General features: G+C 42.1%; 1 protein-coding gene across 3 annotated transcripts in view; it reads left to right on the top strand.

Moving 5' to 3' along the window:
• Positions 1-19,901, top strand: part of IGF2BP3 (insulin like growth factor 2 mRNA binding protein 3) — a 110,285-nt gene that overhangs the window by 67,763 nt on the left and 22,621 nt on the right. For all 3 annotated transcript variants that reach the window (XM_084508426.1, XM_084508427.1, XM_084508425.1), the window contains 5 exons: positions 6,893-7,177; positions 9,625-9,759; positions 10,328-10,450; positions 12,762-12,897; positions 14,647-14,778. In XM_084508426.1, the coding sequence (XP_084364552.1) occupies positions 6,893-7,177; positions 9,625-9,759; positions 10,328-10,450; positions 12,762-12,897; positions 14,647-14,778 (811 nt within the window). The remainder of the gene's footprint in view (positions 1-6,892; positions 7,178-9,624; positions 9,760-10,327; positions 10,451-12,761; positions 12,898-14,646; positions 14,779-19,901) is intronic.

Raw genomic sequence — 19,901 nt, 5'->3', positions numbered from 1 at the left:
AAGCCTGTTTTCCATAAAGAAAATGTTAAATGAGGATGGTTGGCTTTAGGGTGAAGGCCTGCAACCACTTAGCAACCCCCAGGAGAAGTGGGTATTTTTTTAAGGCTATTTTTTAAGGAAAAACAGTAAGGAATTGTAATGTAGAATCACAACAGGGTGCATGCGTGTGTGGCTGATCTGTAGTAGCTGTGGTGATGTTTCAGTTGGATGTTTTGCTAGATGTGACCTGGCTTTGCTTCTTGGAACTGGTTATGGTGGGCAGCAATGGCTTTGGAAGGGGGGCGGTGCATGAGTGCTGACATCTGATAAAAGTCAGTGTTGGTCAGCCTGTGCAGTAGTGGGAGCAACAAGAACTGACTTTGTGGAAGCTGTTTATAGGCTGCTTGGGATTCAGCAGCTGATAACGAGCTCTGCCTTGTGAGACTTAACTGCTGAGGGCAAATAATGCTATCACCCATTTGTTGCAAGGACTGAGACCGTCCGTTCCCTGTGGTGCTGCATGCAGTGGGCTCCCAGTCCCGAGCATCTCACCAACTTTTTGCAACGCACTCCCTAACTTCACAGTTAAGTGTTGGCTGACAAACCATGCAGAGCTGGCTGCTTCCCCTCTGGACAGGCTGTACGGCATAGCCCTGCCTGCTGGAGTGTGTGCATGTGGCACTCTGCCGTGGTGGTGCTGGAACAGCCTGGAGATGCTCCTGATAAGCAGTTTTATACAAGTGTGGTATGCTTGGCTTGAAGGGTGGTACTGCGTATAAAGCTCTTGGTTCCACCCAGCTGGGAAACTGAGCGGTCCTCTGTCTTGCAAGCCTAATTGCTGTGGCAGAGGTCTTTTCCCCCCCCCCCCCCCCCCCCACCCCCCCACCCCTTTTCTAGGCTGGTACTATAATTGCAGCATATACAGTATAGCACCGCATCCAAAATCAACTTTGAGACTAAAATTAGTGAAGAACATTGCCGTTCTTTTAAGCAGTAAGTCTGGGACAGAGCACACAGCACCCAAAATCTGAGATGTGAGGTGCCCAGTTGCTGGTTTCTAGTTGGAATAGAGGTCTGTGGCTTTGACCTGTCGCCATGCTGTCTCTTTCCTAGCTGAGCAGGTGTGATGCTGGCTGGGCAAGGAAAGCAGGATGCTGCTCCTCATCCTCAAGTGGGCAGACCAGGTGTCTGCAGGAGGCCCAGGAGGTTTGCAAGCACCAAGCCATGCACAGGCCAGGGATAGACACTCGTACTCCTTGAGTAGCAAGGAGAAGACTGGGACTGCCTGGGCAGCTCTGTGACCCCAAACCTGCCCTCCTGCAAGCAGCTGCAGGGAGGAAGCCTCATCTTCACCAGAAGTTAAGGAGGGTCTTAAAAAGCATGTGCGCACTGTTCTTGCACATGTGGTTACTGACCGTTGCAGTGGATTCTGGAATGTTTGGGGGAGAGGAGTAGCAAAGCCTGGTGTATGCAGTTGAGGCTGAACACACAACCAGTGCCATGTAGGTCTTGGGGCCTGCTCACCAAAGGGAACTCCCTCCTTTCCCCTTGTCAATCCAGGACAGGCTGGCCATGTCCTTGTGGCTGTTAGCTTCATAGTCATGCTGTCTCCTCTTTCCCTCCCCAAAACGTAGCGTGTAGGCATCTAGTACATGCTACGAGATTCAGCTCTGCCCAGGGTTTTGGAAGGATTTTTGTGCAAAGTTGGCTTCATGCCTGTGGAGGTGGTGCCTATTGTTTGAGGATGGGGCTGGATGTCCATTTTTTTCATCTTTTTTTCTAGCTCAGGAGTGAGATATGCCTGTTGGTTGTGTCTCGTAAGTGATGGTGTGTTTTAGCTACTGGCTGAAACATGAGGAGCTTGGGATCTGTTTTCGCAGATGCAGGTAGATATATTACTATAAGATGCTAGTGATGACCTTTTAATTAGAATCTATACAAAAACAGATTTTTTTTTTTACCCTTTCAACGAGGCACAAAGCTGTGTGCACACCACACGTATCCTTGACAAATGAATGAGAGTTCACATAACTAATACTTTTATATTCCATCATGGGTCAGGACTAATGTTGCCATAGGAACGATAAGACTGAAAATTTGGTGTGGTGTATGATTATAAGCTTAGATTTGTCTTTTGCTTTGTTTTTATTTTCACAAATACTAATGAAAACTATATTTTTACTTAATGTGGAAAAAAAAATCTTTATGCTGAGGAAAAATTACCATGTAAATCTGTCTTCTCGGTATGCAAATGTATCTGTTTAGGGAGGAAAAATGAAAGATGGTGTATGTACAAGCTGCATGTGGGAGTGAAATATGTTCTCCATCTAGTGCTTAGTGTGATCACGCTATCAATGGATGAATGATTTCCTGCACAAGACTTGGTGCTTCTACTGTATTCATTTATTTAGGATATTTAACCTCTGCTAGCATCAGAAGGGAGAAGGAGGCTGAGCAAATATCTCTGCATAGGAAGTTTGCAAGAGGACAGCTGTGAGGTGTAATTTTGATGGGGGAATAAACTCAGGTGACTAATTTACAAAATATTTATTTAAAGATATAAATCTTGCAGAGATCTTCCTCTGAATAGATCTTACCTGAACATAAGGCAGGCTGCTGTACAGTTTCACAGAGCACAGGCAATGGTTGCAGCAGTCTTTGTCTTATTTTACAGAATATTTTCTGAACTACAGTGAGATTCTTGTCTACCAGCTCTTGCTGGCATATGAAATATAAACGTTTTCAGTTTTCCTATAAATATTTAAAAAAAAAAATTGGGTAATAGGAGGGGTTACCTCTTAATGAGGAAGCTTATGGAAATTTTCTCCATCTCTGCCATTGTGGAGTCACCTGAAGGCTTTTAGGACCCATGTAAAAGACTGGGCACTGATAATGGCAGAAGTAACCTGTGAGACCTTTATGACTGTGGTCATGGAGATGCCCAGCTCTGTTTGGGAAGGCAGAGGTCTCAGAAAAGCAGTGGCTGTGTTGGTGTGGCTTGGATTTGAGTCTCCAAGGTGGTCAGCCTGTCTGAGGATGTGCTTGATGAAAGGAGCTGAATTTAGCATGGTTTTTGGTAGACTGCAAAAATAGTGGTAGGCAGTGTGGTGGGGATCTCCTGTAGCCTTCACTCAAGCAGGTGCCATTGGGGGTGTGAAGAAACCATCCCTTGCTTTCCTCTGAGGCTCCCTCTCCCACAGGGAGTGGGGATTGCTCTCCTGATGGCAAGTTCTAATGTTTTATTTTATTTTTTTTTCCCATGATGCTGGCACCAGAGTAAGCTTAGGGACCCTGTGGCTTAAATCCATTGAAATTTTTTTTCAGGATTTTTTTTCTATTTTTCTTTCTCTCTCCTGAAGCAGTACTTTGCCTCAGAAACTTGGTCGTTCTGGTGCTGAAGGCCTCCTGAAGAGAGTGTAATCTTGCCTGATCATAGCCTCATTTTATGCCACAGAAAACTTCAGCATGGTTAAATAAAGGTGCTATGACAGCGTATTAAGGACCTAGTGAAAACTGAAGGCCAGGCTCAAAGCACCAAGTGACCTCTCAGCAGCTGTGGGCATTGTCTTCTGCCTGCATTACTGACAATCAGTCATCGCTGCACTCACTTCTGTGGGCATGAACCAGAGCTGAGAACGAGACACCTGCCTGGGAAGCCTCAGTTCCATGCACGGCTGGGAGAGCAGTGTTTTCTGACTCTTCTGGCTTCTTGTCACTTGATCGACTCGGATTACAAAACAAGTCAGCCTGTAAAATAGGGAGAACTGTGACTCAGAGGATGAATTCATTAGTTTAAGGTTTTCTCTATAAATATCTGGGCTAGTTAAACATGTGATATCATAGTATCTCTAGATGCTAACCTCTAATATTAAAGCTAGTGAAGTGAACTTTAAAGCCTGCTTGCTTTCAAATACTTAAAACCAACTTGTTCAATATTTGAATTATTTTTCCCTGTCATCACATGGTTTTGGTAGCCTGGGGTTGCTCGCTGCTAACACGATTGATTTCCTGAAATGGAAAATGACCTTTTTTGAGTTTGCTTTGAATTTAAGGCACTTGTAGTCATACAGAATCATTCAACAATTTAGAAATTGTTTCTAAGTAGAAAAACTGCAACCTTCTTTCCAGGAAAACTTTCCAGGAAAAGCGTGGTATGTCAGTTGTTGCTTTACGATATCTGTTGTGCAACCTACGTATGTGGCTTGGTTGCAAACAAGAAGCCTAGTCTTCTCCTCTCCTGCCACTTCTGAGGAAGAATGAGACATCTCTTGCACTGCTTTAATGTAAGAGTTTGTGTTAGTGCTGGATTCTGGTCTGAGATGTTTTAAAGCCAGGTAAGCTTGAAGCGTTTTGGGAAAGAAGCAGTGTCTGGACTTGTCAAATGAATGCGTGGAAGGGAAGGAGCTGGGATGCATGTCAATCTGGAGCCTACCACCAACGTGTTGGCAAAAAGGCTGGTGCTCATCTCTCCAGCATCTTGGGGTTTGTTTCCAAAAACAAACGGGGCTTGTGCAACTGTGCTGCCTGATGGTGCCATGCTCCTCTCCAGTAGCTCTTCAGCTTCCTGGCTGATTTCAAAAAGACTAATTCCAGTAACACTCAACTGAGAAAGAGGTTTGAAGACGTTTGCAACCAAAAACATTATTTTCAGGTTACATGAAAGGGAAAACCTTCAGACTACTTCCCCAGAAAATGCCTTTTGGGTACTTCAACTCCGTGCAGCTCGAACCTGAGAGGCAAATCCATGGTATGACAAGATCCACGAGCTGTGCTGCTCAGTCCCTTACTGTTCTTGTAAGCACAGCATTTTGCATAGCAAAATGCTCTCCAAAGTCCATGCAATAAACATTGAGAAATGTCAGCTTTGAAATAGCCTCAGCAAATTTCAGTGCAGCTCTACGTGTATTTTGCCACGTGCTGTAGGAGATTCTCCCATCATGGGAACAATTACCCTTCCCTCCTGTCCCAGAAGGACCTGTCTCATTTGGTGAACACGAGTATTTAATGAGCAACGATCAGTTATTCAATACTTGACTTTCCTTGTTGTTCAGCGGGCTTGCCTTAGGCCTTATTTATTATGAGCCCTTACTAAATGGTGCTCCAAAGACAAGAACTCCTTCTATAAGCTCTTTAGTGCCCTGCTGGAGTATTTCACAGACGGGGGGCTATTCCCTGCGAGGTAAAGGGGTAGGTTATCCTCTTTTTTGCTGCTTAGTCTCAGTACCTCTATCCCACTTCTCATGACCAAGGCTACTTCTCACCTCTGGCAGCGGCAGGAGCCCACAAGGCCGGGACGCCCAGGAGATGAGTGTCCTGGCTGCCCTTGAAACCATAGGTGGGTGGCGAGCATCTCCCACTACCTCTGCTGCAGGGGTGAAGCTGTTGCAGAGGGCAGCGGATGGCAAACTGGCTGTAACTACATGCAAATGTGCGAGGGGAGAGACAGGATTAGGTTTCGGCATTTCAAAGGCCTTGCTCCAGAGCATACGGTTGTTATGAGCTTTTTTAAAAAAAAAGAAAATGTTGGTGGGTTCTTTAATATGAAATGGAAACCTCCTGCCCTCCCCCGAGTGTTTTTAATTTAAATTAAGCCTTTAAACAAAATCCCTCTAAACTTTTGTCCCAGATTAAGCCTGGCATTCATAAACTGCCCCAAATCAATGCGTGTTTTGGTGATATTGGTGTATCGGATAGCTGATAATGTGAGTAATATGCCCTCTGTAGTGAAACTCCATGTCCATCAGATGAAAGCATGAATTTGTGCGGAGAGGAGGAGGCAGAGCTGTGAGCCTGGGGCCTCCTTGCTCTGTTGAAATGGCTGCTCTCAGACCATGCCCCTTCTGCCTTTCTCCTGTCAATGCTGTCATTACAACCTCAATGCTTTAATGGTGCAGGGGCTACTTTTCAGGGGGTGCTGCCCAGAAGTTGGGTACCAGAGCGTTGTGTGGAGCTGAAGCCACACTCCCCAACATCGCTCAGTGCGGTGGGATGGCGTGGGGAGGGAGCATTGTGTTTTGTGGGAGCTCAGCAGGTGTGGAGAGGCTGAGGGGAGGAGAGCACCGGGTTGCTCTTCGGCGTGATGGATCACAGTGTGGGCACGTTGTGTGCCTTTGGGTGAAATCCCTCTTTGATATTCAGCGGAGGGGGCCCTGTTTTGCCTCAAAGGGCAGCAGAACTTGAAACACCATGTAAATGTCTCTGAGCGCCTTTGCATCCATTGAGAGCTTAGCTGATGCTTTCATTTACTGGTTAACTTTTAATCCTGCCCGCAATGAGGCTGGTAAGTTGTGAGGTGTTCCAGTGGTCTGCCAAGTGATGTTTCAAGTGCCATGGATTGGCTTTGAGCGCTTTCTTTCCTGCTGAGAATGAAGCAGAAGCTGTCTTTCCTTTCTTTTGTGTCATAGCTGTGTCAGTTATCGAAGGGGGAAGAAAAAAATCCAGCCAAATAGCTGTGCTGGCAGAAACCCTAATGAAGGTGCTGTGATAGCAGCGAAAAGGTTTTCCCTCTGGTGCAGCTTTAATTCTATTTGGGAAACTGATTTAAATTAAATCAGGCAAAAGAATGCTTTTGAGTGTATAAGCTCTGTCTCCTGTGAGGTTTTGCTGATAGGGTTGTACCAGCAAAATGTTTAAAGTGCACAGAAGCCCAGAGCAAGCAAGAACTAACTTGTAGTTCTTAATATGATGACTTAAAAAAAAAAAAAAAAAAAAAAAAAAAAAAAGCTGTGTAATCTAAATCTTGACTAAAGAGTCTTGAATGTAACCATTCATCTAGGAAGTAGCTTTTTAGCTTTGTCATGTGATTTAGAAAGTTCAGAAGACTACACCTAGGTGACTTCTCGTTTTATAAGGTCCCACATGTGACTGTTTTCTTTTTTTCCCTTTCTCTCTCCTCCCCTTTGCAAACAAACAGAGCAATAGAAAAACTGAACGGGTTTCAGCTTGAAAACTACTCCTTGAAAGTCGCATATATCCCCGATGAAATGGCAGCCCAGCAACCTCCGCAGCAGCATCCCCAGGGCAGACGCGGATTTGGGCAGCGGGGCCCCCCGCGGCAGGGGTCCCCCGGTGCCACCACGCGGCAGAAGCCCCAGTCGGACGTTCCTCTGCGGATGCTGGTCCCCACGCAGTTCGTAGGAGCCATCATCGGGAAGGAAGGAGCAACCATCAGAAACATCACAAAGCAGACGCAGTCCAAGTAGGTTACTCTGTTTAAAAAAAAAAAAGTCATCCTAAGCTTTAATGTCATGTTCTTTTCTGCTGTGTAAAGGGAAATGTGAAATTTGTTTCTCTTCTGTGGGGTAAGAATGTGTTTTGTGTGCATTGCGCTCTGGTTTGTGTCTGTCTTGATACTTCTGAAGAAAGCCTTACGGATATAACAGCACTGCTTTTTCTAGTTGGAGTAAATTGTGCAAACTTAATTGTGCTAGGAGACACTGGCAGTAATGTTTTTTTTCCTTTTTTTAAAAAATGTGGAATATTTGAGCCATAACCCTCTACAAATTTGTGCTAATAAAATGGTCTTGATTACAGGGAGAAATGTCTCCCACTCCTCCCATAATGCTGTTATGTCCTTTGGAAGGCTTCTGTTTCCTCAGAAGTGTCATCTTTGGGGACCAAATTTTGGTGTTCCACCTTGCTTTCCAGCTTGGATGAGCAGTATTGCGTTCTGTGCTGGGATGGCAAGGAGTCGCTCTAGAAATGTGTAAAATTTCACAACAAATGAAAATCACTGCGACCAGGAAATCTTTTGCAAGACTTAAGAACTGTATTCTGCCCTTGATATGTGTTCAAATACTAGCTCACTTGCCTGGCTTTGAATGAAAATAGGCTGTGTTAGTGGGATGGTACTTGATGCCAGAGTTACCTAATAAATGTACTACTAAGGCTCTGGGCACAAAAGGTGAACGTGAAAGCTGTAATATCTCGGTCTGTGGAACATGCAGTCACTGTGGTGACATGCCTAGTCTGTAAGTGCTTATTCTAGCTGCAGTTTAATTTGGGGCATTCTTAGGATTTAAATCTGTTTTCAATAAAAGAGGGGGAGGCCATAAAAAAAGAGCCTTCATCTCTCCCTCTCCTTGCACCTTACCAGAAATACACAGGGGTGAATAAATTCATTGCTATTAAACTGCAGACCCCACCAAAATACAGATTAAGGAAATGCACGGAAGGCAAAAAGTGAGCTACTAAGTGACCTAAGAAGCTTAGAGCACTAGGGTCCAGAGACACTGAAGGAGATTGTTTTCAGTGTGCTAAATCCCTACCCACAAGGAAGAAATATGTGCAGATGCAGGGGGAGGCAGGGATTGCATTCAAGGAACTCTTCTAGGATTCCCCTAAGAGTACAGGGTGGAAAACACTGCCTTTAGGAGTAAAACAAAACAAACAGACCCCCCTGCCCACTGAACTCCGGATTATCTTGATGCTGCTTCAAACCTCGCATTAGCATGTTGTATCCCAGGAGACTCTTTGCTGTGTTTAACAACACAGATTTAAGAGATTTGTGCTGTCCTAACAAGACTTGGTTGTAGTTTGCCTACGGGCAACCAATTTTCAGGTGATATCTAAAACTTCCAGGTTTTTTATAGCACATGAATTAGAAGGTTGGCATAAGGAAAGCTCTTTCCTTATCTCTTAAAAGGGGGGCTGGCTAGAGCAGAAACAATAGCAGATGGCTGACTTGAAGGACATGTGACTTCAAGAAAGATGTTTTTCTTGTTTGGGGGATTAAGAAAAGAAAGGTTGTCTACTTCCAGTTGCAGCAAGGATTGCCATGGGCTCCTCAAAACGCTGCATCATGAAACAAAATGAATTTTCAGTATCAGAACTGGAAAAATGTAGAAGTTTATTGAAGAGCATCATGGTTGTTTCTTAAATTTGGAAACAGCTATGATCTGGGGGGAAAGGGAGGGGAGGAAGCCAAAAAAAAAAAAGAGGTAGAAATAGGATGTGACCTGTAGTTATTGGCAAAGTGCAAACAGCATCCAAGGCATTGTCTTGCTGCAGGTTGTGATGAATTTTTAGTCCTACAGCTATGTAAACTGCTATGGATTGAGGCTTCTAGTTTTAGGGTGCCAGAGAGTGGAGTTGGAGGAGAGGTAATCGCAGGACAAATTTTAGGCTTAGAACACATAGCAAGTAATCTTTATGATGAATGCAAGCACTACATTGCCACTTTGCTAGCAGAGAAGTGTTAAGAAACCCTACTGTTGAGGTCATGAAAAAACAAGGTGGGACAAAGTTTTGCTGTACTCTAGTTGCACAGTCACTATTAGTGGAGCGATGGGACTGGTGATGAACGTCCAGAGCTTTGGGATATCTTGATGAAACGTTCCCTTCCGTGGTTTGTCACAGATTGTCTATCTAACATATCCTCTGATTGTCTTGCGGTCTGAGGAATGAAAATCCCAGTGTCCATGTAGATGAGGTTTAACTGGTGAAGTCAGGGTAGGGGAGCCTCTTTATAAAACACAGAGAAAATAGTATTTATGGGATGTTCAACTAATTGTATCCTTTTTGAAATGAAGCCACTTAAATATGTAGTCATTGTTAGCTCAAAATTAATTAGTTCAATGAGAGCTGGAAATATACAAGCTTACCATACAATATGTGGTTACAGTTAGTGTTTTCCTTTCTTTCAAGAATTGATATTCATCGTAAAGAGAATGCAGGTGCTGCTGAGAAACCAATTACCATCCACTCAACTCCTGAAGGCTGCTCAACGGCTTGTAAAATTATTATGGAGATCATGCAAAAGGAAGCTCAAGATACTAAATTGTGAGTAAAAGACATTTCAGTTTGAAGGCACTAAAAACTGAATTCTTGTTGACTCCATGTAGAGAAGAGTCTTTGAAATCTATGAAGTAGCGAATCCTCTGTTGCTGTTATCCATACTTAACAAGAAATTATCTACACTTAACTAGAAAAGTCATCTTTTACCTTTCAGGGTCAGTCTGCTTGTTTAATTAGCCCCAATACCTTCCACATCTCTAGCTATTCAGTGGCTGTGATTTTGAGGAGAACTAGAGCAAATACTGAAGTTTCTTGGGGAACTAGTAACTTTTAATCAGAGCAAGCATAATGAGTTATCTCCCTAAAAGTTTTAAGATGTATTGTTTCCTTCCCAAGAGCTCTTGCTGCTTCAGTATGACTTTTATTTAGCAGATATTTTGCAATGAAACTTTAGATGATATTGCTGAAATAGCATCACACGTGGACTCTTCTGCATCTAGTGTAAACGTGCAAGTGAATGGGATTGGTATGCTTTTCTATGAAAATGCATTTTATGCATAAAAGCTTGCAGTCTTTTCTCCAAAAGTCTCACTGGGTGTAACTTCTATTACAGTACAGAAGAAATTCCCCTGAAGATATTGGCACATAACAACTTTGTTGGCCGACTTATTGGCAAAGAAGGAAGAAACCTGAAGAAAATTGAGCAGGACACAGATACTAAAATCACGATATCTCCGTAAGTTTTCAGTGGTCTAATCTTTTGATGAGGTGTCTCACTGCTGTGATACATTCATGTACAGAGTTCTTACAAAAATGCTCTGTTTTGAAAATTGAGATGACAACCTTCCGGAGCCCCTTCCATGATGTGGATTAAACAGTTGCTTAAGACGAGATACACTGAATGTAAACAGTGATTCCTCATTATAAATTCAGTCAAGAGGAAGGCTAAAAATAACATGGGCTCTTTAGACTGTATTTTAAGTGATTTTTAACATACCATGCTGTATGCAAAGAAGAGTGTTTTGTAAACCATAAGCATTGAGTAGTTCTGGGCTGTTTGTGAAACTACTGATGTTTTACCTACTGGTATAGATCAGAATTTTTAGACAAAAGGGAAAGCAAATGAATACTTAAGAGTATTTGCGCTAGTAATTCTGTCCCTCTTTGTGGCTACTAGCAGCTGAATGTTGTATGTTGCGTAGGATGCATCAAAATAATAGATTATGGTCTGCGAGTTTGTGAAGGTAACAGATCTGTTTAAATTTAGCTGAGATAAAACGGGAATTTTCACCTTACCGGGAAAATGTTTGTGTCTGCAAGTCAGTGGGGGGAAATCACTGATTAGATCAACATCTCTGTAGAAGTTTGGCTGCTGATAGTAGTTTTACCCTGAAGTAATATCTTCAGAGAACCTCCTATGCTGAATAATGAATGATCTGGCATGAACTTCCAGGCATTTGAGTATCCTGGACTTGAGCTTTAGCCAGAAAAGAGAGAATAAGGTTTATAGGCTGTAACAAAAAAGATGTGTGAAGAAATGTTGGGGCAGGGGGGCAGGGAGGGAGTTTGCTGCAGGAAATAGCTCAAATGAAAGCAAAGAAGTTAGGAGTGAATGAGATGCATCAAAAAGAGGTAATTCAAAATCAGGTGACAGAACTTGAGGTCTTCCTTGAAGGTATGTTAAACTTTTACAGAATTAATCTATGAAAAAGAGAGCAATCAACTGGAGAAAAAGCACCAAAATGGCAAGTGTTTCTCAAGAACAGGCTTTGTAAGGCCAGCATGCTCACTTAAAATATTTATGCCAACACTTTTGAAAACAGTATGCAGGCTGTTAGTGCTGTTTCCTTAAAGGAAAAATATATATACAGGGTAAACGAGACAATGGTTTTCAGTCCATGAAACAAACTTCTCTTTATAATGATGATGCAAATAATATAGTCCATAATTTGTGAAATTAATAATCTTCCTTAATGCTTTACATGCATTAATATCTTGGACTTTATCTTAATCATTTTGCTAAGCCTACAATATCTCCATGAAGCTGCCTGGGTTTATCAGTACCTAAAAGAGAGCATGTATGCTCATTGGTTCTGTTTCATTTAATTAGTCTTTCTCCTGATCTCTCTTCATTTAGGCTTTGGGTAAGCTTGTCAATAAAGTTAAAGTAAGGCAGCTGGTTTGGGAAAGTTTCCTCTCTTACTTGGGGTGTTGCCCACCACTTTTCCTCCCTGAGGCAGTAACTTGGTGCTCACACTGGAAACTGAAGGATTGCTTCGTGGCTGCATCTTTTGCTTGCTGCTGCTGGATGGAGATGCATAGGTTGCCACAATGTCTGATGTGAAAGAGAGAAAGCCTGGCATGCTACTGTCTCTGCTCTATCATCAGCTTCCTTACTTCTCCTGCATTCTGCTCCAACTCTTTAAATTGCTCACTGTTTCGCAGTACACGGGCACAGCTTCCCAGCCATCTTCTGTTTTATCAGAACGGGCCAGCTTAAGTTGCTTACCAAAGCACTGGAGCTTAATGCTGTAACCATTCAGTTTCTGTGGGCAGTTACTGGTGTTTCACAGCAAATGGCAACTTGCACACAGCTTTTTGTTCTCCCTTTGTGAGGATTTGGAGGCTCTCCTGCAGGTTTGCTGGGAGATGGGCTTTTTCCCCTTCTTCCTTCAGGAAACCACTGTTGTTCTTAAGGAACAAAAGTTTCTTAGTCTGTTTCTAGGATGTCTAAAGTACCTGAAGCCCTCTGGCAGGGCTGCTCTTCAGCTCATGTTCTACCATCGTCTGCTATTTTCCATTTCATGTCGCACCTCAGTGCATCACAAGCATGTGAAGCCCAACCTTGCTGTGGCGATTTCTGTTGGGTTTGCTGGGAGGGTAGAGTTTCTCCAGATTATCTGAGAAGTGTCTGAGCCATGTTGTGAGCTGATACTATGCTGTCTGGAGGGCAAACTCAACGTGTTTGGATGTCCTCACACGCAGCTGATAAACCTTGATGACCTTCTGCTGTTTGCTAATTAATTGTGCTTCTGTTACCTCTGTAGGTTGCAGGACTTGACACTCTATAATCCGGAAAGGACCATTACAGTTAAAGGCAGTATTGAAACTTGTGCCAAGGCCGAGGAAGAAATTATGAAGAAAATCAGGGAGTCCTATGAAAATGACATTGCTGCTATGAACGTGAGTTGTCTTGTGTCATGGGCCCTTTTGGAGCTAGAACCACAGATGGTTTAGGTGTGATGGACCTCTGGAGGTCATCTGTCCCAACATGGTTTTTACTCAGTCCAGGGCCTGTTTCAAGGCTAAGTGAGGTGGTGTAGCGCCTTATTACCTTTCGGTAATTACCTTATTACCTCCATGGGTAGAGTCCACAGTCTCTCTAGGGAAAATTTCTAATATCCAATCAGAATTTCTCCCTTGCAGCCACTCTGTTGTGTCTTGCATTTGCTCATTGGGCTTGTGTGTGTTTTCTTTAAATTATTATTAATGAAGGCTTTCTCTGCCGGTTTGTTTTGAGCAGGGAAACTGAGAAATTCATTTAGGTTGAGGAAATGGATGATGATTTCACGTTTTCTTGTTGCAGAAGCCTTAAAAGGAATGTGTTTGCTGATGTGGTTTGTGCTATACTGTATGTTTCTTAAAGTCATGATTCCTAGTCTCTTGATTTTAAAAGGATAACATACAGGAGATGGATCTCTGCTGCTTTTAATTGTTTAACTTAAGAAGGCTATATTAAGATTTTTCTTGATTATATATATGAGAAAATCAATCATCTTTGAATAACTGTCTGTATTAAAAAACAAAAAAAAGTAAACCACACCATGTTAGTTTGCCAAAGCATTACTAATGCATATTGGGAAACAACTGCAATTGTTGGTAAGCCATGAAAAGCTTCTTGTGTGCTAGTGTAACCAAATCTTATGGGCTAGGATCAGGCTGAAAATATTTTTCAACTTTACAGTAGTGTCATTTTCTAGAAATGACTCTTCCTTATGGCTTCACTACTGGGTGGAGAGAATATTCTCCCCACTCTTCTTTTTTCCCATGCTGTGCGAAGTCAGGACTCAAACTACACACGAGTACAAAAAGTTTTTATTGTGCTGCATTTTTGCTTCATTTAGTGAGTTCTGCTCTGCTACTGGGCAAAGGTGTGGTAAGCAGAAAACTACTTCGATTACTGGATGTATTTCAAGTTTAATTAGTTGTGGTTAGTAGGGTAGTTGGTGAAGTGTTGAGGTGTTTTGTTGATGTTTCATGCCTGGGTTATCTTGACATCATGAGATGGTGTCAGTCTCTAGCTGGTCTTTCTAAATCATAGCAGTATTACTGGGCAATAATTTGGCAGAGTCAAAAATGGTACTAAAAAAATTCAAAGCTGATGCTTTCCCAGCAAGCACTGGTGGGATCTTCATCTTATGCAAGCATGGAGGGAAGATTTCCTGTGTGCGGGGAGGAAAGATGAGGTTATAGTGTAGGATATATGATAAAATGGGGCTAGTGCGTAAGATTTCTGACTATAGAGGGCTGTGTGCTTTTTAGAATAAAGCCAAAGTGATTTTCTCTGGTAATTTTTGTTCACTCTGAAAGTAAATGATACTATTGCCTGAATTTCTTGCTACGAAGCTTGTTATATATTTCATTCGATTAAGTTGTAGCAAGTGACTCTCAGCTGCCTCTCCTAGTACAGTTGTGTTTTTTAACATTATTGCTCTGTGCATATGTCTGGGAAGTAAGTTTGAAGCTGAGTCCTTGGGGTAATGGAGATGGAAAACACTTTAAAGAACATACTGACATCTTCTAAAAAGGTCTATGTCAAGTAGCATTTTTATTAAACTTAAAACTTAACTAAGTCAAAAAGTCTGTCAGCTAGCATTTTGATTAAACCTAATGGGAACTGTAAATCTAAAATAAACTCTTCTGCCATTGCAGCTTCAAGCACATTTAATTCCTGGATTAAATCTGAATGCCTTGGGTCTGTTCCCACCTTCTTCTTCAGGAATACCACCTCCCGCAGTGAGCGTTGCCTCCGCTGCTGCTGCTGCTTCGTATCCACCATTTGGGGTAAGGCAAGTCTCTGATTTCGGGTGGGTAGTGATGTTGGTCTGTACAATGCTGTTGTCAAATTACCTTGAAGATCTGGGAACAGTGTATTAGTAGCTACATTCTGTCACTTTCCTAAGTATTTGACTCTCTGCTTGCTTTATACACTGAAAATATTCCGTGTAGCTGATGTTGACAACAGGCATTCATTGGTCATTTAGTGAAATGCTCAGTGAAACCAGAAAACAGTATTTCTGGGAGAAGTATTAGATTCTGTTTTCTAGAGAACTCAAATTATTACACAAAGAAATCAGGTACGAAATGGAATTTTAAGGTTGCTGGAAGTTCGCAAGTAACAAAATGCTAATCTGCAATTGTATTTCTGCTCACCTGGAAGGTAAAAAATGAGTCATGAAGCAGGGATCTGTATGTAGCAAAGATGTTTGATTGTAGTAGGTTTATAAAGGTACAAGCCCTGTTGAAATGAAGTATTCCTAACTATATAGGATTTAATTTACATGGATTAATCTCCAGAAACCTGTGATTTACTTGCCATGTTGTTCTCTAAGAAATAAGTGAAAAGGCCCAGTAGAATCGTATTCAAATCTAGTGCTTCACAGTAGTCATAAATGAGATGTTTTTGCTATGGAGCAGAAGAGAATTTGTTGTATCAAAGTGCCAGAGCCTTTCTGGAAAGAGAAGGTGCTCTGCTTGCAGGTCAAGAAAAGACAACGGACATGGAAGAGGAGGTTTCTTTTTTCAGGTGGTGGTGGTTGTTAGAAACTCGGTGTAAGATGAATTTTCAAACTGAATGCTTAACGAGTGGATGATGAAGCTTTACAAACCCTGATGTGGCTGACTCTGCCCTCCTCTTTGCTCAACAGTAACATCTAGAGAGCTAGGTCTGGGACTTCATGAACTAGAACCAGTGAAAATGCAGCACAGCACACTGAACTTCATCAAACGACTCAAGTGGGCCTACATAAATTGCACTAAAGGGAAGTTGTTGCCTAAATATTTTTCCCAGAGGAAGAAGCCAAGAAAATGTCACTGAAAGGAACAGGGAAAATTCCACACTTGCAGCATTGTTTGTGGGAATGAACAGCTTGGGCGATATGAATGTATTATAAACTATAGTCAGTATAATAGTGGCTTTTATCAGGAAAAGGTTCCAATGAGAACCACAACAGAAATGTGTTTATACCCAGTTAGCTTACTGCTAATAGCAGCGCCTCTGTGTATGACAAACATTTTTTCCCTCCCCACAGTTCCTTTCCAGTTTAATTAGTGGTAGACTAAACTAACTAAAGACCCCAGGTTTTGGCTTCATTGTATTGTGTAAAATACCATCTGTTGTTGTAATGGCATGCCTCAATTTATTCTATTTAAGAGAAACTAGAGATGATTTGTTAACAGTATATAACTTTCTTTGCTTTGGTGGTCATGAAGAGTGTAGTTTTTTCTTGTTTCTTCAAATTTGCAAATTGCTTTACTCTTCTTGAGAGCTTCACAGTGTAAGCCTATGGCTTTGTTCCTCACTTGTTTTGTTTTCATTTTTTTCCCACTTTTTCTCTTGTCATGATTCTTTCTTGCTTTTGCTTTGAATACGTACCCAAACAGTGTTGAATTTGGCAATTTCGGTCTTATACATGTCTGTCCCTCTGTTAGTAGGCCACTCTCCCCCACAGATGCACCTTTTTTGGCCTACTGGGATCTCTGGAAGTTTCTGGGTTTTTGGAAATAGGATAGTGGCAGATAGAGGTACCATCTGGAAAAAGGTCACCAAGAAACAAGTGTTACTTTGTAGAAAATGTAGAGACTTTGGAGCTGGATGGACCTTGCTGTCTGAATCTCTCTGGCTCCTGTTCCAGGTAGTCAGTATGTGTGATAAGCTAATGAGGGACAAGCTCATAAACACGAAGAATGAGTTCTTATGGCTTTTGTGGATCTTGGGTCTGGTACCAGGAAAGACCCTGAACCTGAAGCAAAGAGCTGCTGGAACACAAATGCATGAACAGTTGAAACTCCCACAACTTTATTTACTTGTGTATTACCTTATAGTAGGTCATTTTGTAAGCTTTGGCAAGCCAGCCCCTCTCATGTGCTTTAGGAGTACCTCTCCATCTCTGGGGTGAGGAAAACAAGGAAAACGATGAGTTTTGTCTTTTTTCTTTTTAAATGGATGTTTTTGGAAAACAGAAACTTCATTTTCTATCTTGTGTTCTACAAAAGCTCTTACCTCTTCTGTATGAGGTTAGTTTCTGTTAACTTCTCATTTTTTTTCTCCTCTAACTTTTTTTCCTTCAGTAATACATTTTATTTTTGAAATACAACTTTTAATACTGTTCAAATACAGTATTGGGGGCATGTAGAAGAAAAAGAACAAGTGGAAAGGGCTGCCTATATTTAGAAGAGAAGTGAAAAAAACTTGAAAGGCTAAAGGTAGCCACAGAGGGGGATCTAGGAGAGCAAATAATAAATTAAAAAAAAAAAAGTTTAAAAAAGACTTAAGGGAAAGAAGGTCTTAGAAATGTTAATGAAGACATCAGAGGGAGGCTTCATGGCTGTTTGCCTATAAGCTATTTGTTAGCAAGTTCCTTGTTTTAGCAAAGGTGTTTGGGCAACCCAAGACCCCTTGGCTTGCTTTAAGTAATGCCCTCCTATGCGTAGTGCTGGTAAGCTGGCATTGAGGATATCCCTTTCAGGCACTTGAAAATAATTTCTGAAAATACTGCTGGCACCAGGGTGTACTAAATATATCCCACTGCTGTTTTGCTTATTTTTATCAGTGTAAATTTGCTCAGGAGGTTCCCTCATAACCTAGAGCCTCCTGAGAGCTGTGAAGCTTTTTTCTCAATACGTTCAAATGTATGTAAGGTATTTTCTTCACCTTATCATGGAGATAGAGTTGCAAGTGTCCCTCCCGTAGGTCAGAAGAGGTAGATGGGTAGGCTTGGGGCATTTACAGAAATGTTTCCATATGCAGTTCATCCTGCAGATGTAGTATTTTCTAGGTACAAGGTGTTGCTGTGAATTTGTGTAGGACTTGACTCCCAAAGAAACTGAGGTGTTGTCTTAATTATCAAAACAAGCATCTGTCATATTCCTGTTGTTGCTTTTTTACACGGGTGGAAAGAGAAAAATCCGCACCATAAACAGGTTTGGGTTTTGTTCCTCTGCCAGAGCTTAGAGTGACAAGTCTGAACTCCTAGCTACACAGCCATAGCCAAGTATTCCTAAATTCAAGTTTTCAAGAGCTTGGAACTGAGTAGTTTGGGAGGTCTCATTGTGCTGTTGAGAGCTGTGTGGTGCTTCCTCCTCTCCATCTCTCCACGTGGAACTTCAATACATATTAAATAAGAGTGTGAACACTCTTCTCCATCTGCTTCAGCATCAGCCCAGCATCACAGCCATGGGAGATGTTCATGTTACCTGTGGTGGATTTAGCTCTTTGGCCTGAGCCATGTTCATGAGAGCAATTTTCACCTGACCCAAGAGCCTCATTCTCTAGGGTCAGTTTCCACAGTGATTCATAAGACTCATAGGAGTCTTATTACAGCCTTATCTAATTTAGGTTACCAGACGTAGCTTCTGTCTCAGAAGCTGGTTGTTGCTTTACCCTCTGTCCTGGCAGTAGAGTGCATGCAGGAAGGCACAGGCTGTCCTTAGGATCTGGCTGGCTGGCTGTAAGCGCACGTGTGCAGGCACGTGGCTAATGGGTCTGAGCACCAGGTCTAGTGCCAGATAACCATTAGGTTTGTTTATTTGCTTATCACTAGCAACAGTTCTTTATATTGCAAAGTCCAGGCTCTGTTTGCCTGTTCAAAGCACTCATTTTGTGTAGTCATTTGAAGGGGATGCAACGGCATTGCGTATTTCTATTATTTTGAGTTTTTGTCTCTTCTTGCAAAAACCCAAGATGTGTGCTTTCTCTGTCCTCCTAAAAGACAGGCAAGGAATTGTTGGAACATCTCTAAGATTGGAGGAAAATGTAGGAGTTGAGCAATGTATCAGTTGGTTGAGAATATTGAGTTAAAAATTCTTGATGCTGGTAAATTCATGTGATTTTACTCTCATGATCCTGATATGATATCACTAATGGCTTTCTTGATGACTGTGTACTCTTGTGTGACTGAACTAAGGACTGGTGGCCTTTCTGTTCCTGTTTGTAGTTGATGTATTGTCCAGCTGCGTGTGGGTCTGAAGAGCCACCACTTGTGTTTACCCTTAAATCTCTCTCCTTAGCTCTGCACACAAACGCTTGTGTGCTACAGTTCGGACACAACTACCAACAGTTCTGTTAGTCTGCCTCCTGTCACTTGTAGACATATCATGAGCTGAGCACACAGAACTGGGTTGTGTATGAGAAGGAAAATAAGGTTCTGTAAAAGTGAGTATGCCCATGCTTACATTTTCCAGGAGTTGTGTTACCAAGAAAAATGTTTGAGAAGTATCCCAGACAAACTGCTTCAGATAGTGTTGTACTGCTCATAGCTGTTGTGATGAACTTTCTGTTTCTGTCTTCTGAACTTTGGGGAGGATATGAATGTGCTTGTCTCACAAGAATAAAGGGTTATTCTTGTGTGAAGCTGAGGAGCTTAAAACATCAACCAGACAAGAAATCCTTGTCTTGAAGTCCAATGATGTACAGTCATTCAATTAAATATACTTGGCCAATCTACTGGGGTTAAGTGGGTTGCACCCTTTCTCTTATAATTGAATTTTTGTGCTTAATTGTACATCTGATTGCATTTTTTTTTGGTAGCCTTTGGGTCTGAAAGTTGGCATCCCAAGGGTTGGGGGAGGGAATTGGGAATTCATCCTGCCCTTGAATGTCCTGAAACACTGAGGTAGAAGTAATGCTCCTGTTAAAGGATCTCTGACACCTGGTAGATGTACTGAAACACATCAAAAGGTGAGAAGGAGACAGCTTTCCTCCTTGAGAGGAGGTCATGCCAGCTGGTCTCCTGCATCCACAAGTTCCTGTAGGAATCAGCTGAGTGTCTGCTCTGTGAGAATTAGCTGAGGTGAGGAGCTGCTCCTCTGCTCACAGCGCAGCCGCCTTCTGTACTGGCAGTTTTGCACACCGACAGTAGCTGTCAAAATGCATTTTTCTAACCTTTTCTTTAGCCTCACAGTTAATT

Source organism: Aythya ferina (assembly GCF_964211825.1).
Source record: "Aythya ferina genome assembly, chromosome: 2".
Lineage (NCBI taxonomy): Eukaryota > Metazoa > Chordata > Aves > Anseriformes > Anatidae > Aythya > Aythya ferina.
The sequence above is the reverse complement of the archived record's forward strand: the minus strand, read 5'-3'. Positions and strand labels throughout refer to the sequence as shown.